General features: G+C 49.3%; 1 protein-coding gene across 2 annotated transcripts in view; it reads right to left on the bottom strand.

Annotated features, from left to right (window-relative positions):
- The window catches only part of GM2A (ganglioside GM2 activator), a 70041-nt gene that overhangs the window by 9321 nt on the left and 32735 nt on the right, over positions 1-27985 (bottom strand). For both annotated transcript variants that reach the window (XM_063928328.1, XM_063928327.1), the window contains one exon: positions 3584-3766. In XM_063928328.1, coding sequence (XP_063784398.1) covers positions 3584-3766 — 183 coding nt within the window. The remainder of the gene's footprint in view (positions 1-3583; positions 3767-27985) is intronic.

Below are 27985 nucleotides of genomic sequence, written 5' to 3'. Positions count from 1 at the left end.
GTGTCGACATGTATGAGGAGGAAAATGGTGTGGAGGCGGAGCAATTGCCTGTGTTAGTGATGTCACCCCCTAGGGAGTCGACACCTGACTGGATGGTCTTATGGAAAGAATTACGTGATAGTGTCAGCACTTTACAAATGGGGGCCCGTCTCAAGAATTTCAGCGCGCAGTGGGCTCACTCGCAAGTGGACTCCTGGATCCTGCAGGTAGTATCTCAGGGGTACAAATTGGAATTCGAGACGTCTCCCCCTCGCCGGTTCCTGAAGTCTGCTTTACCAACGTCTCCCCCCGACAGGGAGGCGGTATTGGAAGCCATTCACAAGCTGTATTCCCAGCAGGTGATAATCAAGGTACCCCTCCTACAACAGGGAAAGGGGTATTATTCCACGCTGTTTGTGGTACCGAAGCCGGACGGCTCGGTGAGACCCATTTTAAATCTGAAATCCTTGAACACTTACATAAAAAGGTTCAAGTTCAAGATGGAGTCACTCAGAGCAGTGATAGCGAACCTGGAAGAAGGGGACTATATGGTGTCTCTGGACATCAAGGATGCTTACCTCCATGTCCCAATTTGCCCTTCTCACCAAGGGTACCTCAGGTTTGTGGTACAGAACTGTCACTATCAGTTTCAGACGCTGCCGTTTGGATTGTCCACGGCACCCCGGGTCTTTACCAAGGTAATGGCCGAAATGATGATTCTTCTTCAAAGAAAAGGCGTCTTAATTATCCCTTACTTGGACGATCTCCTGATAAGGGCAAGGTCCAGAGAACAGTTAGAGGTCGGAGTAGCACTATCTCAAGTAGTACTACGACAGCACGGATGGATTCTAAATATTCCAAAATCGCAGCTGATTCCGACGACACGTCTGCTGTTCCTAGGGATGATTCTGGACACAGTACAGAAAAAGGTGTTTCTCCCGGAGGAGAAAGCCAAGGAGTTATCCGACCTAGTCAGGAACCTCCTAAGACCAGGCCAAGTGTCAGTACATCAATGCACAAGGGTCCTGGGAAAGATGGTGGCTTCTTACGAAGCGATTCCATTCGGCAGATTCCACGCAAGAACTTTTCAGTGGGATCTGCTGGACAAATGGTCCGGATCGCATCTTCAAATGCATCAGCGGATAACCCTGTCTCCAAGGACAAGGGTGTCTCTCCTGTGGTGGTTACAGAGTGCTCATCTCCTAGAGGGCCGCAGATTCGGCATTCAGGATTGGGTCCTGGTGACCACGGATGCCAGCCTGAGAGGCTGGGGAGCAGTCACACAGGGAAGAAATTTTCAGGGCTTGTGGTCAAGCATGTAAACGTCACTTCACATAAATATCCTGGAACTAAGGGCCATTTACAATGCCCTAAGTCAGGCAAGACCTCTGCTTCAGGGTCAGCCGGTGTTGATCCAGTCGGACAACATCACAGCAGTCGCCCACGTAAACAGACAGGGCGGCACAAGAAGCAGGAGGGCAATGATGGAAGTGGCAAGGATTCTTCGCTGGGCGGAGAATCATGTGATAGCACTGTCAGCAGTGTTCATTCCGGGAGTGGACAACTGGGAAGCAGACTTCCTCAGCAGACACGATCTTCACCCGGGGGAGTGGGGACTTCACCCAGAAGTCTTCCACATGATTGTGAACTGTTGGGAAAAACCAAAGGTGGAAAAAAAAAAATGATGGCGTCCCGCCTCAACAAAAAACTGGACAGATATTGCGCCAGGTCAAGGGACCCTCAGGCAATAGCTGTGGACGCTCTGGTAACACCGTGGGTGTACCAGTCAGTGTATGTGTTCCCTCCTCTTCCTCTCATACCAAAAGTACTGAGAATCATAAGAAGGAGAGGAGTAAAGACTATACTCGTGGCTCCGGATTGGCCAAGAAGGACTTGGTACCCGGAAATTCAAGAGATGCTCACGGAAGACCCGTGGCCTCTACCTCTAAGAAAGGACCTGCTCCAGCAGGGACCATGTCTGTTCCAAGACTTACCGCGGCTGCGTTTGACGGCATGGCGGTTGAACGCCGGATCCTGAAGGAAAAAGGCATTCCGGATGAAGTCATCCCTACCCTGATCAAAGCCAGGAAGGATGTAACCGTACAACATTATCACCGTATTTGGCGTAAATATGTTGCGTGGTGCGAGGCCAGGAAGGCCCCTACAGAGGAATTTCAACTGGGTCGTTTCCTGCATTTCCTGCAAACAGGACTGTCTATGGGCCTCAAATTAGGGTCCATTAAGGTTCAAATTTCGGCCCTGTCAATATTCTTCCAAAAAGAACTGGCTTCTGTTCCTGAAGTTCAGACGTTTGTCAAGGGAGTACTGCATATACAGCCTCCTTTTGTGCCTCCAGTGGCACCTTGGGATCTCAATGTAGTTTTGGGATTCCTAAAATCACATTGGTTTGAACCACTCACCACTGTGGACTTAAAATATCTCACATGGAAAGTGGTAATGCTGTTAGCCCTGGCTTCAGCCAGGCGTGTCTCAGAATTGGCGGCTTTATCCTATAAAAGCCCTTACCTAATTTTTCATACGGACAGGGCAGAATTGAGGACTCGTCCTCAATTTCTCCCTAAGGTGGTTTCAGCTTTTCACTTAAACCAGCCTATTGTGGTGCCTGCGGCTACTAGGGACTTGAAGGATTCCAAGTTGCTGGACGTAGTCAGGGCCCTGAAAATATATGTTTCCAGGACGGCTGGAGTCAGAAAATCTGATTCGCTGTTTATCCTGTATGCACCCAACAAGCTGGGTGCTCCTGCTTCTAACTCGTTGGATTTGTAGTACAATTCAGCTTGCACATTCTGTGGCAGGCCTGCCACAGCCAAAATCTGTAAAAGCCCATTCCACACGGAAAGTGGGCTCATCTTGGGCGGCTGCCCGAGGGGTCTCGGCTTTACAACTTTGCCGAGCAGCTACTTGGTCAGGGGCAAACACGTTTGCTAAATTCTACAAATTTGATACCCTGGCTGAGGAGGACCTGGAGTTCTCTCATTCGGTGCTGCAGAGTCATCCGCACTCTCCCGCCCGTTTGGGAGCTTTGGTATAATCCCCATGGTCCTTTCGGAGTCCCCAGCATCCACTAGGACGTTAGAGAAAATAAGAATTTACTTACCGATAATTCTATTTCTCATAGTCCGTAGTGGATGCTGGGCACCCATCCCAAGTGCGGATTGTCTGCATTACTTGTACATAGTTATTGTTACAAAAATCGGGTTATTGTTGTTGTGAGCCATCTTTTCAGAGGCTCCTTCTGTTATCATGCTGTTAACTGGGTTCAGATCACAAGTTGTACGGTGTGATTGGTGTGGCTGGTATGAGTCTTACCCGGGATTCAAAATCCTTCCTTATTGTGTACGCTCATCCGGGCACAGTATCCTAACTGAGGCTTGGAGGAGGGTCATAGGGGGAGGAGCCAGTGCACACCAGGTAGTCCTAAAGCTTTTTACTTTTGTGCCCAGTCTCCTGCGGAGCCGCTATTCCCCATGGTCCTTTCGGAGTCCCCAGCATCCACTACGGACTATGAGAAATAGAATTATCGGTAAGTAAATTCTTATTATTAGATTCCTCAGTGGCTCATTTACATAAGGGTAGAACTTACTTCTTTAAAGGGGCAGTGGCAGGGTAATTCATAGGAATGCAGAGGTTCTGGACAGTCCTGTCCTGGCTGAATTAACTGATCTAGAATGTCACAAAAATTTTCATAGGTGCAGCTTCCAACGTTATCCAAGCAGGGGATCTTCAGCCATTCGCCCATGATCTTTTTATATGCCGAAACGTTGATCTGGGAAAGGCATGTAAAGAAAAATCAATGTTTTGTTACAGAGAATAGACACCAGCAATAACAGATAATTACGTAAATGTAATCTCCCTTTATTTGATGAAGTCTATGAAACAATTCTTGTGCTGCCATTGGCACCTTAAAGCGATGCGATTGGTTCAGCACAACGTGACAACAAACTGATGGCTCAATGGATGTGTGTTGTAATGTTTGTGCACTTTAAGCTTCCACTTATTTCATCAAGTGTTTAAGCCCTGCGTATGATAAGGCTGACATTCCTGCAAGTGAAATGATCTTAAGTGGCTAAAGAGCAAACAAGGGAAGTTTCAATTATGGTAAATACCATGAAAACCATATTGAATGCCATATTGTTAGGAAAAACACAATATAACACAATAGTATGGTAACCTGTTGCTCTGGCATAAAGTACAGGTAAAATGAGAACTCCTGATTTTCACAATGGTTTGCATACTACGCTGATGGTGGGTGGACAGGACACATTCAGCGCATGTACAGAAAGCGTCCTGTGTGGTTGCTTGCACTGCCCCCAGGCCGCAGCATGATTGACACATGCTGCAGCCACTTGGGGGGTAGAGTAAGGCCAACAAGGGGACCGTTCTACAAAGCTGGGTGAATCAGGTGTATGATTCAGAGTAGTATGCAAAGCTATTTCACAGCAACGAGGAAGCCCTAAATGGGAATTACGCTGTAGCTATGTCAGTAGTACATAACCATTGGCTCTATTCCAGATAGATTTAGCCAGAGGCTGACACTGTAACAAGAATGATGACAACTTTACACCTTTTATTTTTATTCTTATACTGGCCATACATTAGTATGACTCACACTAAGGGGGTAATTCCGATCTGATCGTAGATAAGCGAAATAATGCACATCCACGATCATTTTCTCTGACATGTGGGGGGATGCCCAGCACAGGGCAAGTCCACCCCGCATGCCGGGTCCTGAACCCCCCCCACCACCGCAGACATGTCAAAGCATCGCACAGCGGCGATGCTTTTGCGTGGTTCAAGTAGCCCTCAGCCTATACAGCCTAGCTGCGAAGGCAGATGGCTACCCGCCATGTTTTGGGTCGCAGCGGCTGCGTGTGTTGTCACGCTGCTGCCGTGACCCACCCCAGCAACGGCACGCCCCTTAAACGGAGCGTCGACGCCCACAAAATGCTGCATCAACGCCCCATTCCCACCCCCACTCCAGGTCTTAATTGTGTTCTGAGAACACATTTTAGGACCTTGCACATGTGCAAAAATCGCTTCATAGCAATTTTTTAATACTTGCGACAGGGTCTGAATTAGCCCCTAGGTGCGAGTCGTACTACGATCCCCCCCGCCGGGATTGCAATACATTGTACGGTGCTTTAGCAGCGTATGATCTATCGTACCTCCGCAATTGACAGCGGCTGGGATCGACTGATCATATGTGCAGGACATATGATAAGTTGATGCGATGTACAACTCACGGACTCGCGCATTGCATCATATTCGCACTCAAAACATACACAATGTGCATGCGATGGGTCGAATGATGGATCAATATTGTGTATTTATACACAATATCGACCTAGTGTACAGCCAGCATAAGTCAGACACAACTAGTATCTGTCTTTCCGTGAAATAGGGTGTTTGGATGGAAACTGGGCAGTTGCAAAGCAATGGCATGGAACCACTTTAACTTGTGGGCATGTTGTGGGTGTGTCTTTAAAGTTCTGTGTGGTTCTGAGGTGTGCGTACGGGGGGAAGGGCAGCCTACTTGAACTTATCTCTTGCACCCAGACCTAATGATGAGGATTGCGGTGGCTAGGGTAAGATCAATGGTTGCACATACAAACAGTCCCCCCATTAGTTGAATGGATACTTGCATTTGTATGAAGTATGAAATCAGGCTTCCGCGGTTGCCCGCAGCTGCTTGGCTTGTTACTCAAAATCAGCCCCTTAGTGGTTCTATGTACTAAGCTTGGAGAGAGATAAAGTGGAGAGGGATAAAGTACCAGCCAACCTGCTCGCAAGTTTACTATGGTCGACAGTGACTAGGCTGACACCTGAAATAGGTTGACACCGTCATTATGTTGACATGGAAAAAGGTCGACATGAGTTTGTTTGTTTTTAAATTGTATTGTGTTCTTCGTAAAGTGACCTGGAACCCCAATTAGTGTACTGTGACACCTCGCATGGCTCGATTCACATGCCATGTTTCGGACAAGGTGCCTCACTCTGTTGCCGCTGCACAGGTTACTATTCCCAATCGTAGTCCACGTGGATCGTAAAGTATGAAAAATAAATTTATTTTTTACATTTTCATGTGTCGACCTTTGCCATGTCGGTATAGTGACAATGTCGACCAATAGTGGTCGACCCAATGAGTGTGGACCTAAGTGTTGGAGACCTAAATACCGGATACCCATGTTAGAAGGGGACATTTGATCTAAACTAACATTCTTTCATGAACTGATACTTTGTACTAATTATGCTAACCAGATTCAGCAAAAGAGTGGTGATTATAATCTAGTCATAGCACTGTTAAACAACTGAAACATAGAATTTGTCGGCAGATAAGAACCACTTGGCCCATCTAGTCTGCCCCTTTTTTTTTTTTTTACATTATTTTTATCTCTAACCTTATTTGATCCTTATTTCTTTGTAAGGATATCCTTATGTCTATCCCATGCATGTTTAAATTGCTCTACTGTCTTAGCCTCTACCACCTCTGATGGGAGGCTATTCCACTTGTCCACTAACCTTTCTGTGAAATAATTTTTCCGCAAATTTCCCCTGAACCTCCCCCTCTCCAGCCTCAGTGCATGTCCTCGTGTTCTATTGCTTCTCTTCATTTGGAGAATGTTTCCCTCCTGGACTTTGTTAAAACCCTTGATATATTTGAAAGTTTCTATCATGTCCCCCCTTTCCCTTCTCTGCTCCAAACTATACATATTGAGATTTCTTAGTCTTTCTGGGTAAGTTTTGTGATGTAGGCCATGCACCATTTTAGTTGCCCTCCTTTGTACAGTTTCTAATGTATTAATATCCTTTTGAAGATATGGCCTCCAGAACTGAACACAGTATTCTAGATGAGGCCGTACCAATGACCTATACAGTGGCATTATTACTTCTTTCTTTCTGCTGCTGATTCCTCTCCCAATGCAGCCAAGCATCTGACTAGCCTTCCTCATTGCCTTGTTACATTACTTACCTGCCTTTAAGTCATCTGAAATAGTGACTCCTAGATCCCTTTCCTCCTCAGTAGTTTCCAGTATAGTGCCATACTGGTATGAATAAGGAGAGTTATGGTAGCCTTACCATGGTTAATTCTTTCTGCGAGGTACATTGGGTTCCACAGGGAAACATCGGGCTGTAGAGTGGATCCTGATCCAGAGGCACCAACAGGCTAAAGCAGAGGTTCGCAAACTGTGTGCCGTGGCTCCCTGGGGTGCCTCGGGACACTTGCAGGGGGCCCTGGGTTGGTGGTCCAGGACCAGTTCAAATTATTCATGGTCAATATAATAGGCAAAACCAGTGCTGGTGGCTGCCAGTCATAAAATATGTGGCCAAACAGAAGCAAATCTCGTCCCTCACCACACAACTGACCCTAAGGATGACATATAATTATAAACGCGATCTACTTAATGTAATATTTCTGTCTAAATTTCTCAATAAGAAATTTTTGGCCTAGGGGTGCCGTGAAAAAAATTCTGATATTCTAGGGCGCCGTGATTCAAAAAAGTTTGGAAACCACTGTGCTAAAGCTTTAGGCTGTCCCAGGATGCATTGGGGCCTCCTCTATAAACCCCACCTCCAGGCACTGAAGCTCAGTTTCGTTAACCAGTCAAATGCAGGAGCAGGCAAGAGAGAAGGCAGATGTTTGTCACATAGAACCACATAATGCCATACTAACCCATAGAAGCTAGGTGCGTCAGGGTTGGCGCCCTGTGGAACCCAATGTACCTTGCAGAAAGAGAGGTAAGTCTACCATAACGCTCCTTTTCCGCAGCAGGGTACATTGTGTTCCACAGGGTAACATTGGGGATGTCCTAAAGCAGTTTCTCAAGGGAGGGGACGCGCCTTAGCGGGTATGAGAACCCGGCGTCCAAAGGAAGCATCCTGGGAGGCGGAAGAATCAAAGACATAGAACCTAATGAACGTGTTCACTGAGGACCACGTAGCCGCAGATGCCGGTTTGCAGGCTTTTAACATAGTTTGGATGACCACTTCAGAGAATCTTTTGGCCCTCAGGAATGATGTTTCAAGTGCCACACCTTCAAAGCCAGTCTGGCCAGGTCCGGATAAAGACAAGCGCCCTGTAATAGGATGTCTAGGTGCTGAGGAAGTAGAAGGGGACGCCCTGTCAATAGATAAGTCTGAGAACCTGAGAACCAATGCTGTCTGGGCCATGCTGGAGCAACTAGAAGTAGTATTCCTACTAGTTTGAACTTCCACAGGACCTTGGGCTGGAGTGACACTGGAGGGAAGACGTAGGACAGCCAAAATTTCTATGGAATTGCTAGTGCATCCACGAATACTGCTTGAGGATCCCTGGTCCTTGATTCAAAGACCGGAACCTTGTGATTGTGTCGAGACGCCATCAGGTCTACATCTGGTAGGCTACACTTGACCATTAGGCGTTGAAAGACTTCCAGATGAAGACTCCACTCTCCAGCGTGCATGTCCTGGTGACTGAGGAAGTCCATTTCCCAGTTTAGGATGCACAGAATGAACACTGCCAATATTGCTGGCAGATGGCGTTCCGCCCAACGAAGGATTTTTGACACTTCCATCATAGCCATGCGGCTTCGAGTGCCACCTTGATGGTTTATGTATGCCACCGTGGTAGTATTGTCTGACCGTACTTGAACCGGCCTGTTCTGTGCCAGAGGCAGGGCGAGAGTCAATGCATTGAACACCGCCCGCAACTCCAGAATGTTTATTGGGAGGAGTGATTCCTCCTTGGTCCATCGACCCTGATAAGAGTGTTGCTCCAACACTGCACCCCATCCCCTCAGACTGGCGTCCGTTGTCAGCAGGACTCAGTCGCGGATCCAGAAGGGATGGCCCCTGCTCAACTGCTGGTCCTGTAGCCGCCAGTTCAGCGACAGACGAACCTCCGGAGTCAAAGTGATCATGTGTGATCTGATCCGATGAAGTAGGACATCCCACTTGGAAAGAATTAACCTCTGGAGAGGGCGGGAGTGAAATGCAGCGTACTCTACCATGTCGAATGCTGACACAATCAGGCCAAGTACTTGCATCGCCGAGTGTATCGACACTCTGGGGCGAGAAAGGAAGCATCTTATCCTGTCCTGAAGCTTCGGGACCTTTTCTGGAGACAGAAACACTCGTTGACTGTGTGTGTCCAGGAGTGCCACCAGGTGCACCATGATCTGAGCTGGGACCAGGAAGGATTTCTTCCAATTGATGAGCCACCCGTGGGCTTGTAGGAAGCTTACCGTCAGTTGTAGATGACTGAGGAGGACATCGTGGGAGTTTGCCAGAATCAGCAAGTTGTCCAGATACGGCAGGATCCTGACTCCCTGGCAACGGAGATGGGCCGTCATTACGGCCATGACCTTGGTGAAGATCCAAGAAGTCGTAGCCAGTCCAAATGGCAGAGCCTGGAACGGATAGTGGAGGTCGCCAATAGCAAACCGCAGATACGGCTGATGCGACATGGCAATAGGTATATGCAAGTTTGCATCCTGTATATCCAGGGATACCATATAGTCTCCGGGTTCCATAGCCAGTACAATTGAGAACAGTGTTTCCATATGGAACTTGGACACTCTCACAAACTTGTTCAGTGATTTGAGGTTGAGTATAGTCCGGAAAGACCCATTGGGTTTCCGAACTAGAAACAGGGTCGAGTAGTAACCTCTGCCTCTGTGGGACAGAGATACCGGCACTACCACTCCTGTAGTGTATTCAGGAGGGAACTCACAACCTTTTGCAGAGCTTGCGCCTTTAACGGATCCGAAGGGATAAACGTGGTGCAAAACTGGCGAGTGGGACATCTCTTGAATGAGACTGCGTACCGGTGAGAGACAACTTCCCGCACCCATGCGTCTGAAGTGGTCTTTAAGACCTGGGTGAACTGCAGAAGTTGGCCTCCCACCCTGGGGTCACCCAGGGAGAGGCCCGTCCCGTCATGCGGCAGGCTTGTCTTGTTTAGAAGCAGGTTGGCGGGCCGCCCAGGATTGTTTAGCCTTGGGCTTTGTGGTTTTGGGACACAAGACTGTCTCGGGTATGCCTGTACTTTTGCATTCCCTTGAGTCTGAAAGGAACAAAAAGTGGTACCTTTTGCCTTCTGTGCAGAAGGATTAGTATTTGGGAGAAAAGCAGTCTTAGCAGCTGCTAACTCAGACACAATTTAATTTAGGTCTTCCCCAAACAAAATGTCCCCCTTAAAGGGGAGAACCTCCAAGGGCTTTTTGGAGTCCAGGACCACCTTCCATGACCTCAACATCAGAATATGGTGAGCCAGGACAGACATAGTCGACACCTTGGCGATCAACACATCCGCCTCAGAGGACGCCTCCTGAATGTAATAGGCAGCGGTGGTAATGTGAGACAGGTATTGTCTGGCATTGTCAGATATATCCTCGGGCAGCTCTTCCTCTAATGCCTGAACCCATGCTTCAATACCTTTTGCAGCCCAAGAGGCTGCAATAGTGGGTCTATGTACAGCACCTGTAAGGGAGTAAATAGATTTCAGGCATCCCTCCACACGCTTATCTGTCGGTTCCTTTAGTGAAGTGACAGTGGTGAAAGGCAGAGTGGATGACACCACTAGGCGGGTGACATGAGAATCCACTGGCGGTGGATTTTCCCACTTGTTATTAACTCTGCAGAGAGAGGATAGCGAGCCAAGTCCCGTTTATACAGAGGAAATTTCTTCCCTGGATTAGACCAGGGTTCCTGCCTGATGTCCACCAAATGGTCAGAATGGGGTAATAGATTTTTAACCACCTTCTGCTGTTTAAACATACCAGTTTTCTTAGCCTCTTAGCCACAGTAGTGGAATTCTCATCATCAGTCATTTGTAGGATCTGCTTAATAGCAACCACTAGGGCAGGGGCATCAATTTGCAATGGAGAATCCTCATCAGAAACACCTGATTCAGTGTCTGACAGGACAGTATGCTCCCCCTCCTCTTCAGATGAAACATCTGAGAGATTTGTGGATTGTGAGGAGGAAGCAGCCCTCCTGACTCCCTGGCAACGGAGATGGGCCGTCATTACGGCCATGACCTTGGTGAAGATCCAAGAAGTCGTAGCCAGTCCAAATGGCAGAGCCTGGAACGGATAGTGGAGGTCGCCAATAGCAAACCGCAGATACGGCTGATGCGACATGGCAATAGGTATATGCAAGTTTGCATCCTGTATATCCAGGGATACCATATAGTCTCCGGGTTCCATAGCCAGTACAATTGAGAACAGTGTTTCCATATGGAACTTGGACACTCTCACAAACTTGTTCAGTGATTTGAGGTTGAGTATAGTCCGGAAAGACCCATTGGGTTTCCGAACTAGAAACAGGGTCGAGTAGTAACCTCTGCCTCTGTGGGACAGAGATACCGGCACTACCACTCCTGTAGTGTATTCAGGAGGGAACTCACAACCTTTTGCAGAGCTTGCGCCTTTAACGGATCCGAAGGGATAAACGTGGTGCAAAACTGGCGAGTGGGACATCTCTTGAATGAGACTGCGTACCGGTGAGAGACAACTTCCCGCACCCATGCGTCTGAAGTGGTCTTTAAGACCTGGGTGAACTGCAGAAGTTGGCCTCCCACCCTGGGGTCACCCAGGGAGAGGCCCGTCCCGTCATGCGGCAGGCTTGTCTTGTTTAGAAGCAGGTTGGCGGGCCGCCCAGGATTGTTTAGCCTTGGGCTTTGTGGTTTTGGGACACAAGACTGTCTCGGGTATGCCTGTACTTTTGCATTCCCTTGAGTCTGAAAGGAACAAAAAGTGGTACCTTTTGCCTTCTGTGCAGAAGGATTAGTATTTGGGAGAAAAGCAGTCTTAGCAGCTGCTAACTCAGACACAATTTAATTTAGGTCTTCCCCAAACAAAATGTCCCCCTTAAAGGGGAGAACCTCCAAGGGCTTTTTGGAGTCCAGGACCACCTTCCATGACCTCAACATCAGAATATGGTGAGCCAGGACAGACATAGTCGACACCTTGGCGATCAACACATCCGCCTCAGAGGACGCCTCCTGAATGTAATAGGCAGCGGTGGTAATGTGAGACAGGTATTGTCTGGCATTGTCAGATATATCCTCGGGCAGCTCTTCCTCTAATGCCTGAACCCATGCTTCAATACCTTTTGCAGCCCAAGAGGCTGCAATAGTGGGTCTATGTACAGCACCTGTAAGGGAGTAAATAGATTTCAGGCATCCCTCCACACGCTTATCTGTCGGTTCCTTTAGTGAAGTGACAGTGGTGAAAGGCAGAGTGGATGACACCACTAGGCGGGTGACATGAGAATCCACTGGCGGTGGATTTTCCCACTTGTTATTAACTCTGCAGAGAGAGGATAGCGAGCCAAGTCCCGTTTATACAGAGGAAATTTCTTCCCTGGATTAGACCAGGGTTCCTGCCTGATGTCCACCAAATGGTCAGAATGGGGTAATAGATTTTTAACCACCTTCTGCTGTTTAAACATACCAGTTTTCTTAGCCTCTTAGCCACAGTAGTGGAATTCTCATCATCAGTCATTTGTAGGATCTGCTTAATAGCAACCACTAGGGCAGGGGCATCAATTTGCAATGGAGAATCCTCATCAGAAACACCTGATTCAGTGTCTGACAGGACAGTATGCTCCCCCTCCTCTTCAGATGAAACATCTGAGAGATTTGTGGATTGTGAGGAGGAAGCAGCCCGCCTAGATGACCCAGAGACATGGGAGTGACCTGGAGTACATTTTTGTCTGACCAAGGATTGATTTTATTGCTGCAACTGGTTTTCCGCCCAAGGCGGATTAACCATAGGAACAATTTGGGGCTGTAGTTGCACAGGTGGTCCCATAGGGGGCGTAAGACGTTCCATCAGAGTTCCTAGTAGGTTTGTGAACGCAGCCCTGGGTGGCACCTGATTGGTTACAGGAGCTGCGGACTGACTGGGAGATGTATGACACACAGTACACAGACCATCATACAAAACTTCCTCCTCTAGTAAATCCTTGGCGCATGCTCTGCATGATGCAGGAGCGTCCACAGACTTACTGCCCTTCTTGTTAGACATTGTACACAAATGCAACAACAAAGCGACTTAGTACGATAAAGCCAGACAGAGTACAATACCTGCGAATAAATCCGGTATTATGTGACTGAGTACACAGTAGAATACACGTAATGGGTAAATACTGTGACGCACTATATATATGACCCAGACGCACCTTGTCCCTTAGGGTACAGAATATAGTGATAGATATAGCTAGGAAACACTGAAAGTGAAACCACACAGCAGATACAGGCACACACAGTCACAGGAAAAGCAGATAATTATTATGACAATAAAACTGCACTGGACTAGTATATGTACAGACGTCACAGCGTCTACGTCACTCAGCCACGCCCAACGCGTTTCGTACGTCAGGTACTTCGTCAGGGGGCGTGGCTGAGTGACGTAGACGCTGTGACGTCATCCTCCGGAATCAGAGCCGGTGGTGGGACAAGCCGTGGTTCAGGAGACGTTATCGGCTAAGTCGCGGTGGAAACACCTTGCTGTTGAATTTTAACTTTAATGTATGTAATCAAATGCTACAAGTAAAAGTTGTTACTTTCCATATAATCAAGAGTGCGCTCTCCATTTTTTGACAGTCTTTACCATTACTCCAGTGGCTTGGAGGGGATTTGAAGCTGCACTCAATTTGGAATTAAAACTCTGATTAACAACAGATCCTGTTGCGCTATACTGAACACTCTGGAGGATATATATATATATATATATCTATAGAACACAGCGCGGTCCCGGAGGTATATATCAGAATACTCATACAATATATCCTGTAATAGGTACACTCTTTCTTAACTAATGCTGTCTGTATAAAGACATGTAGAATACTCGTGTTTGTAAAGTCACAGCGCTGTATACAGGTAGGTGGCTTTACAAGGGAGACTTTGCCCTGCAGTACCGGAGACCAGCCGCAGCTATGCTTAGAAGATGGCGCCCAGTGTCTCAGTCAGGGAGTGAGGGAGAGTGTGAGGCAGCTCCAGGGCGGGAAAAACTGCAGTAGATGGCGCCTTGGGCCAGGGGAGGGGCTACAGGTTAAGCCCTGGCTTCCCTATGCTGGTCCTCACCGCTGGTGCTATGGAGTCTTATTAAAATGGGTGTACGGTCTAGTGGGGTCCCTGCTCGGTGATAGTGTCCATGCCAGCGTCGTGGTCCGTCTCCCTAGACAGCGACAGGAATGCGATTTAATGGCGGGTCCCGTCTGGGGGACCCTCTTACCTCCACCCTGTAGCAGCCACCCAAACTAGGAGAGTGTCTGCAACCGTGTGCCTAAAGCTGGAGCGTCTCCACCACAAGTGCCCGGGAACAGGCCGCGGGAATATGCAACGCCGCTTTGATGGAGCCGCAGCACAGAATGTCACACTGACATATCAGCGCTGCGGCCCTTGAAGTCTTCTTAGAAAGCTTTTCAGGGCTGCCCAGTGCAGCCCCCCTGTTAAGTGACCTGCTGCTGCAGGCACCAACTCAAAACTGAGCTCTAGTGCCTGGAGGCTGGGTTTATAGAGGAGGCCCCAATGCATCCTGGGACAGCCTAAAGCTTTAGCCTGTTGGTGCCTCTGGATCAAGATCCACTCTACACCCCGATGTTTCCCTGTGCAGAAATGAACCCTGCTGCAGAAATTTGACTATATCTCAACAGCCTTAGAATAAAGTTTGAAAGGAATTGTAATCAAACAGATATATCAATAGATCAATTTTTGGCGGTGATTGTATGGTAGATTGGATCAGGGCCGGTTCTAGACCTTCTTGTGGCGCCCAGGGCGAAAGTTTCCTGTGGCGCCCCCCCCTCCCCCAGGTAAAATATAGTTGGTGCGCGCACCCCAAAACAGGGGCATGGCTTCTATATAGGGAAGGGGCGTGGCTTCTTCATAGGGAAGGGGCATGCGCACAGTTATCTCCCTGTACTTGTGCCCCCCTGTAGCTGTGCCCCCAGTAGTTGTGCCCCCAGTAGCTGTACCCCCAGTTAATTTCCCCCCAGTAGCTGTTCCCCCTGTAGCAGTGCCCCCTTTGGTAGAGCCCCCTGTAGTTGTGCCACTTGTAGCTGTGTCCCCAGTAGCAGTGCCCCTTGTAGCTGCCCCCAGTTGATTTGCACCCATTAGCAGTGCCCCTGTAGTAGTGCCCCCAGTAGTTGTGCCCCCTGTAGATTTGCCCCCAGTAGTTGTGCCCCCAGTTAATTTTCCCCCAGTAGCTGTCCCCCCTGTAGCAGTGCCCCCTGTAGTTGTGCCACTAGTAGTTGTGCCCTCTGTAGCTGTGCCCCCTGTAGCTGTGCCCCTTGTAGCTGTGCCCCCAGTTGATTTGCCCCCAGTATGTGCCCCTGTAGTTGTGCCCCCTGTAGATTTGCCCCCAGTAGATGTGCCCCCTGTAGTAGTGCCCCCTGTAGTAGTGCCCCCAGTATGTGCCCCCTGTAGCTCTGCCCCCAGTATGTGCCCCCTGTAGCTCTGCCCCCAGAATGTGCCCCCTGTAGCTCTGCCCCCAGTATGTGCCCCCTGTAGCTCTGCCCCCAGTATGTGCCCCTGTAGTAGCTCCTGCATTGGCCGGACCGCTCCCCCTAAACGGCGGCTTAACGCCTCAGAGGTGATCACTAGGCATGCACAGTTCCGGCCGGATCACTGTGCCCCCAAACTACCAGCCAATTGGCTCCTAACTGTCATTTTTCAAACACAGCCTGCGACATGGCAGTTAAGAGCGGATTGGCTGCGACTTTATCTCTGGCGACTTTATCTCCATCCAAGGCTTAGTAAATAGACCCCTTAGTCCGTCAATCAGGTTCCTCTAGAAAGAGAACACACACACATTTTATACATATATATATATATATATATACAGGTTGAGTATCCCATATCCAAATATTCCGAAATACGGAATATTCCGAAATACAGAGTTTTTTGAGTGAGATTGAGATAGTGAAACCTTTGTTTTCTGATGGCTCAATGTACACAAACTTTGTTTAATACACAAAGTTAATAAAAATATTGTATTAAATGACCTTCAGGCTGTGTGTATAAGGTGTATATGAAACATAAATGAATTGTGTGAATGTATACACACTTTGTTTAATGCACAAAGTTATAAAAAATATTGGCTAAAATGTCCTTCAGGCTGTGTGTATAAGGTGTATATGTAACATAAATGCATTCTGTGCTTAGATTTAGGTCCCATCACCATGATATCTCATTATGGTATGCAATTATTCCAAAATACGAAAAAATCCCATATCCAAAATACCTCTGGTCCCAAGCATTTTGGATAAGGGAGACTCAACCTGTATATATATATATATATATATATATATATATATATATATATATATATATATATATATATATAAAATATAGTTCTCTTACGCATTAGAGGATGCTGGGGTCCACATTAGTACCATGGAGTACAGACGGGTCCACTAGGAACCACTGGCACTTTAAGAGTTTGAGAGTGTGGGCTGGCTCCTCCCCCTATGCCCCTCCTACCAGACTCAGTTTAGAAAATGTGCCGGAGGAGCCGGTCACAGCTAAGGGAGCTCCTAGAGCTTCTTTAGTTTTATTATTTTTCTAAGAGTTAAGTTAGGCACAGGGAGGCTGCTGGCAACAGCCTCCCTGATTTGTGGGACTTAGGGGGGGGGGGGGGGAGTAGTTTCCGCCCTGAGGGGTTTTGAGCCACTATCTCCACTGACAGGACATTAGCTCCTGAGGGTGATGATCGTTAGCCGCCCCAGGCGACCGCTCACTCCCGCAGCATGCCGCTACCCCCTAACAGAGCCAGAAGATTCCGGTGGCGAGTGAGTCACCGGCAGGGCCGGCGCTACCACTAGGCAGCTGCCTAGGGCGGCGACCACTGGAGGGCGGCACCGCAAAGTGAAAGAACACACACACTCCTCCCGCTCCTATTCTTTAAGAGGAGCAGCTCGTTGGCGCCTGGCCCACCACGTCTGACTGTCTGCAGTGCAGTGCCACTGCCTTCAAACGTGAGTGTGCCGCCCTAGCTACTTCAGTTTATGAAGGAGAGTCCTGCTGTCACCCGCTGCCCTGGTCGCTGGTCCGCTCCGCTGCTGCATCAGGCGCCGCCTCTCCGGGAGATCGAGAAAATTGTTATCCGCGCCCCCCCCCCATGCAATCCCGGTGCGTCCCACATTATGACCTGACACTCAGTCACAGTCCTGACTACCCGCCGCTCCGGCGCTCCCCGGGCCCCACGCGATGGTCTCCGTCTCCCGCGGCAGGCGTCCCCCCCCCCCCTTCACCCCTGCTTTTCGGCACAGTGACTGACTGTGACAGTGACACAGGTCAGACTCAGGGCAGCACATGAAGGAGTCACCCGCTGCCCTGGTCCGCTCCGCTGCCGCATCGGGCGCCGCCTCTCCGGGAGATCAAGCAAATTGTTATCCGTCCCCCCCTTCCCCCCCCGCAATCCCGCGGCCGCATCTCATCAGTACCTACCTGCAGTACTGGAGGCAGTGCCGGGGTATGGTCCATGGAGGGGGCAAGGATAGATAGAAGTTTGGGCAATACTGGGGGGTAAAGGAGGGGGTTTGGGGCAGGCAATACTAGGTGCAGTGATAGGGGTAGGGAGGGGGGTAAAGGTGAATAGCAGTTGGGATGGTGTTATTGGCACTGTGTGGCCACCACTGAGGTCTGGCCACAAGCAGTAGTAGCGGGTGCACCACAGGTAGCAGCAGTGCCTGCACAATAGCTTCATGTTGTATTCTCATAGATCCTTAGCTTGGTCTAGTTGTGAGTGGCACTGGGAATATCAGGGCAGCGCCACACTCACAACTAGACCAAGCTAAGGCTCTATGAGAATACAACATGAAGCTATAACGGTGTGCTCTACCTGGTGCAATGTGTATAATGGTGTGCTCTACCTGGTGCAATGTGTATAACGGTGTGCTCTACCTGGTGCTATGTGTATAACGGTGTGCTCTACCTGGTGCTATGTGTATAACTGTGTGCTCTACCTGGTGCTATGTGTATAACGGTGTGCTCTACCTGGTGCTATGTGTATAACGGTGTGCTCTACCTGGTGCTATTTGTATAACGGTGTGCTCTACCTGGTGCTATGTGTATAACGGTGTGCTCTACCTGGTGCTATGTGTATAACGGTGTGCTCTACCTGGTGCAATGTGTATAATGACGTGCTCTACCTGGTGCAATGTGTATAATGGTGTGCTCTACCTGGTGCAATGTGTATAATGGTGTGCTCTACCTGGTGCTATGTGTATAACGGTGTGCTCTACCTGGTGCTATGTGTATAACGGTGTGCTCTACCTGGTGCTATGTGTATAACGGTGTGCTCTACCTGGTGCTATGTGTATAACGGTGTGCTCTACCTGGTGCTATGTGTATAACGGTGTGCTCTACCTGGTGCAATGTGTATAATGGTGTGCTCTACCTGGTGCTATGTGTATAACGGTGTGCTCTACCTGGTGCTATGTGTATAACGGTGTGCTCTACCTGGTGCTATGTGTATAACGGTGTGCTCTACCTTGTGCTATGTGTATAATGGTGTGCTCTACCTGGTGCAATGTGTATAATGGTGTGCTCTACCTGGTGCAATGTGTATAATGGTGTGCTCTACCTGGTGAAATGTGTATAATGGTGTGCTCTATCTGGTGCAATGTGTATAACGGTGTGCTCTACCTGGTGCTATGTGTATAACGGTGTGCTCTACCTGGTGCTATGTGTATAACGGTGTGCTCTACCTGGGGCTGGTTCACTATGGTATGCCGGCGGTTGGGCTCCCTGCGACCAGCATACCGGCGCCGGGAGCCCGACGGCCGGCTTACCGACAGTGTGGCAAACGCTAATGAGCCCCTTGCGGGCTCGCTACGCTCGCCGCGCTACGTGCACGGTGGTGCGCTACGCGAGACACGCTATTTTATTCTCCCTCCAGGGGGTTGTGGACCCCCACGAGGGAGAATAAGTGTCGGTATGCTGGCTGTCGGGATCCTGGCGCCGGTATACTGTGCGCCGGGATCCCGTCAGTCGGCATACTGAAACCCACCCCCTGGTGCAATGTGTATAACGGTGTGCTCTACCTGGTGCAATGTGTATAACGGTGTGCTCTACCTGGTGCAATGTGTATAACGGTGTGCTCTACCTGGTGCAATGTGTATAACGGTGTGCTCTACCTGGTGCAATGTGTATAACGGTGTGCTCTACCTGGTGCAATGTGTATAACGGTGTGCTCTACCTGGTGCAATGTGTATAACGGTGTGCTCTACCTGGTGCAATGTGTATAACAGTGTGCTCTACCTGGTGTGTGCTCTACCTGGTTTCAATGTGTATGATGGGCTGGAGAATGGGTACTGGTGTGTGCTTTTGGTCGCTGGGGGGTTTACGAGCAGGCTGAAGTTTTGCCTAGGGTGACGAGAAACCTTGCACCGGCCCTGGTCACCGGCCCTCTCAGCAAGCGGGGAGCCGATGTGAAGATGGCGGCAACAGGGTGGGACCGCAGTATTGACTGCGCTCCGGAGGCTCAGCGATACATAGTGCAGCGCTGTGAGGGGTGCCCTGAGTCAGCGCCGATGCCCTATACTGGTCAGCAAGCCTGTCGGGGACCTCGGTTACACTGCCAGCAGAAATCCTCAGGCCAGTATAAAGAAATGAAGAACGGGATGTAGCGCCATGTTCAGGGGGCGGAGCTTCTCCTCAGAGCAGACCCAGCAGCGTTCAGTGCCATTTTCCTGCCTGCAGATCCTGTACAGAGACGCTGACAGGGAGAGCTGTCCCTCCAAGCATCTCCAGCTATCCTGTGCAGTACCAGGGGGTTGTAGAAGGGGGGGGGGGGCTGTGTAAATACTGTGTAGTCTATTAAGGTACACAGTAAGCACTAGGTAGTTGTATTATATCTTCCTCAGTAAGCGTTGTGTGTGGGTTGGCTCCAATCTCTGTGTCTCTCTGTGGCATACTTGGGGGGGGGGGCTGTGTCTGACATTTCCCTGTGTGTGTGTGTGGGTGTTTGTTGTCTCACATAGCCATATCTAGGGACTCTGTGTCATATGCTGCAGAGGATGTTTCCTCTCAGGAGGAATCCATTCCATGTACACAGGAATGTAATGTCTTGTCTCAGATCCCTATTAATGAGCCTGAGTGGTTGACCTCTATTAAGGGAATGATCTCTCAGATCTCTACCACGGTAGCTCATACTGAGACTGAAACTCAGGTGTTAAAGAACTCTATGGAAGTTTGGTCAGGTTTTGTTCCTATTCCTGCGAAATCCCCTAGTATGATCCCACAGAAACGTGCACTTGCCCAGATTATGCAAGATGACACGGATACCAACTCTGATACAGCAGATGGTGACGGGGACGTGCTGAGGGGGGCGGCATCCCTTGCAAAGGGGGTGCAGCTCATGATTGAGGCCATTAGAGATGTGTTAAACATTAATGGCTCGCCACCTGAGCAGGTTGAGGAGGCTTACTTCACTGACAATAAGAAAGCCTCGCTAACCTTCCCTATGTCTAAAGAATTAAACGCTATATTTGAAAAATCCTGGGAAAACCCGGAGAAAAAATTCCAGATCCCAAAAAGGGTTCTGGTTGCTTTTCCCTTCCCTGAGGAGGATAGGGAAAATGGGAGAACCCACCCATAGTTGATGCATCTGTCTTCAGACTGTCTAAAAAGGTGGTTTTACCTGTCCCTGGATCTACCGCGTTAAAAGAACCAGCTGATCGTAAGATTGACACTACGCTCAAATCCATATACACTACTTCAGGAGTGGTGTTAAGGCCCACTATTGCCTGTGAATGGATTTCTGAAGCCATAGTAAAGTGGTCAGGCACATTACTAGAGGATTTGAATACAATGGATAGAAGTGACATTGAATTGTTTTTACGTAACATACAGGATTCTGCGGGATTCATGGTGGAATCCATGAAGGACCTGGGTACGCTGACTACACGGATATCTTCCATGTTGGTCTCAGCTAGCACGGGACTCTGGCTACGCCAATGGTCTGCAGACGCGGAATCCAGGAGAAGTGTGGAGAACCTACCCTACACAGGTCAGGCTCTATTTGGGGAAGCGTTGGATACGTGGATTTCCACGGCAACCGCGGGTAAGTCACCTTTCCTTCCCTCTGCTACACCTTCTAGGAAGAAACCATTTTCTTCAGCTGTGTCGCAGTCCTTTCGGACCGCTAAGGCAAAAAAGTCCAAGCCTCCTACCACTTTCTTTAGAGGTGGTCGGGCAAAATCCAAAAAGCCCGCAGACTCCCAAGACCAGAAACCTGCGCCTGGTACCTCAAAATCCTCAGCATGACGGTGGACCGCACAGCCTGGAGGACGGGCTGGTGGGAGCGAAACTCAGATTTCAGACACGTCTGGGTGTCGTCCAGCCTGGATTCCTGGGTACAGGATATTGTGTCCCAGGGGTACAGACTGGAGTTTCAAGAACTCCCGCCTCACCAATTCTTCAAATGAGGCTTGCCAGCTTTGCTTATAGACAGGGCTATCCTACAGGAAGCCATCCTAAAATTGGAAAAGTCAGGGGTCATTGTCCCAGTTCCACCTCATATGCAAAACAAGGGTTATTATTCAAACCTTTTCGTGGTACCAAAACCAGATGGTACGGTCAGACCAATTTTGAACTTGAAATCGTTGAACCCTTATCTGAGGGTGTTCAAATTCAAAATGCAGTCTCTCAGAGCAGTGATCTCAGGTCTGGAGGAGGAAGAGTTTCTGGTATCCCTGGATATCAAGGATGCGTACCTCCACATTCCGATCTGGCCACCGCACCAGGCTTATCTCAGATTTGCACTGTTAGACAGTCACTATCAATTTCAGGCACTGCCATTCGGCCTCTCCATAGCACCGAGGGTGTTCACCAAGATGATGGCGGAGATGATGGTTCTCCTCCGCAGACAGGGGGTGAACATAATCCCATACCTGGACGATCTGCTGATAAAGGCATCCATTGTCCCGGGAGATGTTGTTGCAGTCCATTGTTCTCACGATTCATCTGCTCAGGGAACACGGTTGGATCCTGAACCTTCCAAAGTCACATTTGGAACTGACAAGGAGATTGTCTTTGCTGGGGATGATCCTCGACACGGAAGTGCAGAGGGTGTTTCTGCTGGAGGAGAAAGCGTTGGTGATTCAAATAATGGTCCAGGATGTCCTGAAGCCAACCCGGGTATCGGTTCATCAGTGCACTGGCCTTCTGGGGAACATGGTTGCCTCCTACGAGGCTCTACAGTACGGAAGATTTCATGCTCAGTCCTTCCAACTGGATCTCCTAGACAAGTGGTCGGGATCTCACCTGCACATGCACCAGAGGATACGTCTGTCGCCGAAAGCAAGGATTTCACTCCTCTGGTGGCTACAAATGCCTCACCTTCTGGATGGCCGCGGGTTCGGGATTCAGGACTGGGTTCTTCTTACCACGGATGCAAGTCTCCGGTGCTGGGGCGCAGTCACTCAGGGGTAAACCTTTCCAAGGAAGGTGGTCAAGCCTGGAATCCAGTCTTCCAATAAACATTATGGAACTAAGAGCCGTCTACAACGGTCTTCTCCAAGCAGCTCGTCTTCTGCGAGATCGAGCCATTCAAGTGCAGTCGGACAATGTAACGATGGTGGCCTACATAAACCGACAGGGCGGAACAAAGTGCAGAGCTGCAATGTCAGAGGTAACAAGAATCATCCTCTGGGCAGAAAAGCATGCAGTGGCACTGTCAGCAATCTTCATTCTGGGAGTAGAAAACTGGGAAGCGGACTTCCTCAGCAGACACGATCTCCATCCAGGAGAGTGGGGACTCCATCCGGAGGTGTTCACAGAGGTGACATCTTTGTGGTGTACCTCAAATAGACATGATGGCCTCCTGTCTCAACAAGAAGCTTCGGAGGTATTGTTTCAGGTCAAGGGACCCGCAAGCCGTGGCGGTGGAAGCCCTGGTGACTCCGTGGGTGTTCCAGTCGGTGTACGTGTTTCCTCCACTTCCACTCATTCCAAGAGTTCTAAAACTCATAAGGAGAACAAGAGTTCAGGCAATCCTCATTGCTCCGGACTGGCCAAGAAGGGCTTGGTACGCAGATCTTCTGGGTCTTCTGCTGGAAGATCCGAGGTCTCTTCCTCTTCGGGAGGACCTACTGCAACAGGGGCCGTTCGCTTATCAAGACTTACCATGGCTACGTTTGACGGCATGGAAGTTGAATGCCAGATATTAGCTCGGAAGGGCATTCCGAGCAAGGTTATTCCTACACTGTTACAGGCTAGGAAAGGAGTTACGTCTAAACATTACCATCGCATTTGGAAAAAGTATGCTCTTGGTGTGAATCCAAGAAGTTTCTATGGTGGAGTTTCAACTGGGATGGTTTCTCCTCTTCTTGCAAGCAGGTGTGGATATGGGCCTGAGGTTGGGATCCGTGAAGGTCCAGATTTCGGCCCTATCCATTTTCTTCCACAAACAACTGGCTTCCCTGAGGTTCAGACTTTCTTGAAAGGAGTTCTGCGCATCGAGCCTCTACCGGAGGTTGAGGTCAAGTTTCTCACGTGGAAGGCTGTCACTTTGTTGGCCTTAGCTTCTGCTCGGCGTGTGTCAGAGTTGGGGGCTTTGTCTTGTAAGAGCCCCTACTTGATCTTCCATGAAGATAGGGCTGAGCTCTGGACACGTCAGCAGTTCCTTTCGAAGGTTGTGTCGGCATTTCACATCAATCAACCTACTGTGGTGCCAGTGGCTACTGACTCCTCAATTTCATCAAAGTCCTTGGATGATGTAAGGGCTCTGAAAATTAGATTTTACTTACCGGTAAATCTATTTCTCGTAGTCCGTAGAGGATGCTGGGGACTCCGTAAGGACCATGGGGAGAGACTGGCTCCGCAGGAGACATGGGCACTTTAAGAAAGAATTTAGTTCCTGGTGTGCACTGGCTCCTCCCTCTCTGCCCCTCCTCCAGACCTCAGTTAGAGAACTGTGCCCAGAGGAGATGGAATGTACGAGGAAAGGATTTTTGTTAATCCAAGGGCAAGATTCATACCAATCACACCGTATAACTTGTGATAACAATCCAGTAAACAGTATGACAATAACATAGCATCAGTTCACGCCCGATGCAACAATAACGTAACCCTTATTGAAGCAATAACTATATACAAGTATTGCAGAAGAAGTCCGCACTTGGGACGGGCGCCCAGCATCCTCTACGGACTACGAGAAATAGATTTACCGGTAAGTAAAATCTTATTTTCTCTAACGTCCTAGAGGATGCTGGGGACTCCGTAAGGACCATGGGGATTATACCAAAGCTCCCAAACGGGCGGGAGAGTGCGGATGACTCTGCAGCACCGATTGAGCAAACATGAGGTCCCCCTCAGCCAGGGTATCAAACTTATAGAATTTTGCAAAGGTGTTTGTACCCGACCAAGTAGCAGCTCGACACAGCTGTAGTGCCGAGACCCCTCGGGCAGCCGCCCAAGAAGAGACCACTTTCCTAGTGGAATGGGCCTTGATCGGATTAGGTAACGGCAATCCTGCCGTAGAATGCGCCTGCTGAATCGTGATACAGATCCAGCGAGCAAGAGTCTGCTTTGAAGCAGGGCCGCCAAGCTTGTTGGCTGCATACAGAACAAATAGTGCTTCTGTTTTTCGGACTCTAGCCGTCCTGGCTACATAAATTTTCAAAGCCCTGACCACATCAAGGGACTCGGAATCCTCTAAGTCCCGTGTAGCCACAGGCACCACAATAGGTTGGTTCATATGAAAGGATGAAACCACTTTTGGCAGGAACTGAGGACGTGTCCGCAATTCCGCTCTATCCATATGGAAAACCAGATAGGGGCTTTTATGTGATAAAGCCGCTAATTCTGACACTCGCCTAGCCGAAGCCAGGGCTAATAACATGACCACCTTCCAAGTGAGATATTTCAACTCCACCGTTTTCAGTGGTTCAAACCAGTGTGACTTTAGGAAGTCCAAGACCACATTAAGGTCCCAAGGCGCCACCGGAGGCACAAACGGAGGCTGAATATGCAGTACTCCCTTAACAAAAGTCTGAACTTCTGGGAGAGAAGCCAATTCTTTTTGAAAGAAAATGAATAGGGCCGAAATCTGGACCTTAATGGAGCCTAATTTAAGGCCCAAATCCACTCCAGTTTGTAGGAAGTGAAGGAAACGGCCCAGATGGAATTCTTCCGTAGGAGCATACCTGGCCTCACACCAAGAAACATATCTTCGCCATATACAGTGATAATGTTTTGCTGTTACTTCCTTCCTAGCCTTTATCAGCGTAGGGATAACCTCAACCGGAATACCTTTTTCCGCTAGGATCCGGCGTTCAACCGCCATGCCGTCAAACTCAGCCGCGGTAAGTCTTGGAACAGACAGGGTCCCTGTTGCAACAGGTCCTGCCTTAGAGGAAGAGGCCACGGATCTTCCGTGAGCATTTCCTGCAGATCTGGATACCAGGTCCGTCGTGCCCAATCTGGAACAACGAGGATTGTTCTCACTCCCTTTCTTCTTACTATTCTCAACACCTTGGGTATGAGAGGAAGAGGAGGAAATACATAGACGGACCGGAACACCCACGGTGTCACGAGGGCGTCTACCGCTACTGCCTGAGGGTCTCTGGACCTGGTGCAATACCTCTGTAGCTTTTTGTTGAGGCGGGACGCCATCATGTCTATCTGTGGCAGTTCCCATCGACTCACAATCTGTGCGAAGACTTCTGGATGAAGTCCCCACTCTCCCGGGTGTAGGTCGTGTCTGCTGAGGAAGTCTGCTTCCCAGTTGTCCACTCCCGGAATGAACACTGCTGACAGTGCGCTAACATGATTCTCCGCCCAGCGAAGAATCCTGGTAGCTTCCGCCATTGCCGCTCTGCTCCTTGTGCCGCCTTGGCGATTTACATGAGCCACTGTGGTGATGTTGTCTGACTGGATCAGAACTGGTTGGTCGCGAAGTAAGGCCTCCGCTTGACGTAGGGCGTTGTATATGGACCTTAGTTCCAGGATGTTGATGTGCAGACAAGTCTCTTGACTTGACCAAAGACCCTGGAAATTTCTTCCCTGTGTGACTGCTCCCAAACCTCGGAGGCTTGCGTCCGTGGTCACCAGGATCCAATCCTGAATGCTGAATCTGCGGCCCTCGAGAAGGTGAGCACTCTGCAGCCACTACAGGAGCGACGCCCTGGCCCTGGGGGACAGGGTGATCAACCGATGCATCTGTAGATGTGATCCGGACCACTTGTCCAACAGATCCCATTGGAAAGTCCTCGCATGGAACCTGCCAAAGGGAATGGCCTCGTATGAGGCCACCATCTTTCCCAGGACTCGAGTGCAATGATGTACGGACACCTGTCTTGATTTCAAAAGGTTCCTGACCAGAGTCATAAGTTCCTGGGCTTTTTTTATCGGAAGATAAACCCTTTTCTAGGTCGTGTCCAGAATCATGCCCAAGAAAGGCAGACGAGTCGTAGTAACCAACTGCGACTTTGGGATATTGAGAATCCAGCCGTGTTGTTGTAACACTTTCAGTGAAAGAGATACGCTGTTCAGCAACTGCTCTCTTGATCTCGCTTTTATGAGGAGATCGTCCAAGTACGGGATAATTGTGACACCCTGCTTGCGCAGGAGCACCATCATTTCCGCCATTACCTTGGTGAAAATCCTCGGAGCCGTTGAGAGACCAAACGGCAATATCTGAAATTGGTAATGACAGTCCTGCACCGCAAATCTTAGGTACGCCTGATGAGGTGGATAAATGGGGACACGAAGGTACGCATCCTTTATGTCCAGTGACACCATAAAATCCCCCCCTTTCAGGCTGGCGATGACCGCTCTTAGAGATTCCATCTTGAACTTGAACCTCTTCAAGTATAGGTTCAGAGATTTTAAATTCAATATGGGTCTGACCGAACCGTCCGGTTTCGGAACCACAAACATGGTTGAATAATAACCCATTCCCTGTTGAAGGAGGGGACCTCGACCACCACCTGCTGAAGATACAATTTTTGTATTGCATTTAACACTATCTCCCTCTCTAGGGGGGAAGACGTAAGGGCCGATTTGAAAAACCGGCGAGGAGGCACCTCTTCGAATTCCAGCTTGTAACCCTGAGACACAATTTCTATTGCCCAGGGATCCACCTGGGAGTGAACCCACATGTGGCTGAAATTCCGAAGACGCGCCCCCACTGGCCCCGACTCCGCCAGTGGAGCCCCAGCGTCATGCGGTGGATTTTGCAGAGGCCGGGGAGGACTTCTGTTCCTGGGAACTAGCTGTACTGTGCAGCTTCTTTCCTCTGCCCCTCCCTCTGGCAAGAAAGGACGCACCTCGGACTTTCTTGTTTCTTTGTGAACGAAAGGACTGCATTTGATAATGCGGTGCTCTCTAAGGCTGTGAGGGAACATAAGGCAAAAAATTTGACTTTCCAGCCGTAGCTGTGGAGACCAGGTCCGAGAGACCTTCACCGAACAATTCCTCACCCCTGTAAGGTAAAACCTCCATATGCCGTTTTGAGTCGGCATCACCTGTCCATTGCCGAGTCCACAGGACCCTTCTGGCAGAAATCGACATAGCGTTTATTCTAGAACCCAGCAGACTAATGTCTCTTTGAGCATCTCTCATATAAAGGACAGTGTCTTTAATATGCCCCAGGGTCAATAAAACAGTATCTCTATCTAGGATATCAAACTCTTCTGATAAGGTATCAGTCCATGCCGCTACTGCACTACAGACCCAGGCCGACGCGATAGCCGGTCTGAGCAAGGTACCTGAATGTGTATAAATGGACTTCAGGGTACCCTCCTGTTTGCGATCAGCAGCATCCTTGAGGGTAGCCGTATCCTGGGACGGCAGGGCTACCTTTCTGGATAAGCGTGTTAAAGCTTTGTCCACCCTAGAGGAGGATTCCCATCGTAACCTGTCCGTTGGCGGGAAAGGATACGCCATAAGAATCCGTTTGGAAATCTGCAGTTTTTTATCTGGAGATTCCCAAGCTTTATCACATAACTCATTCAGTTCGTGTGAGGGGGGAAAAGTTACCTCAGGTTTCTTTCC

This window comes from Pseudophryne corroboree, chromosome 6 (assembly GCF_028390025.1).
Source record: "Pseudophryne corroboree isolate aPseCor3 chromosome 6, aPseCor3.hap2, whole genome shotgun sequence".
NCBI lineage: Eukaryota > Metazoa > Chordata > Amphibia > Anura > Myobatrachidae > Pseudophryne > Pseudophryne corroboree.
Note: the sequence above shows the minus strand (reverse complement) of the source record. Positions and strands in the feature narration are given on the sequence as shown.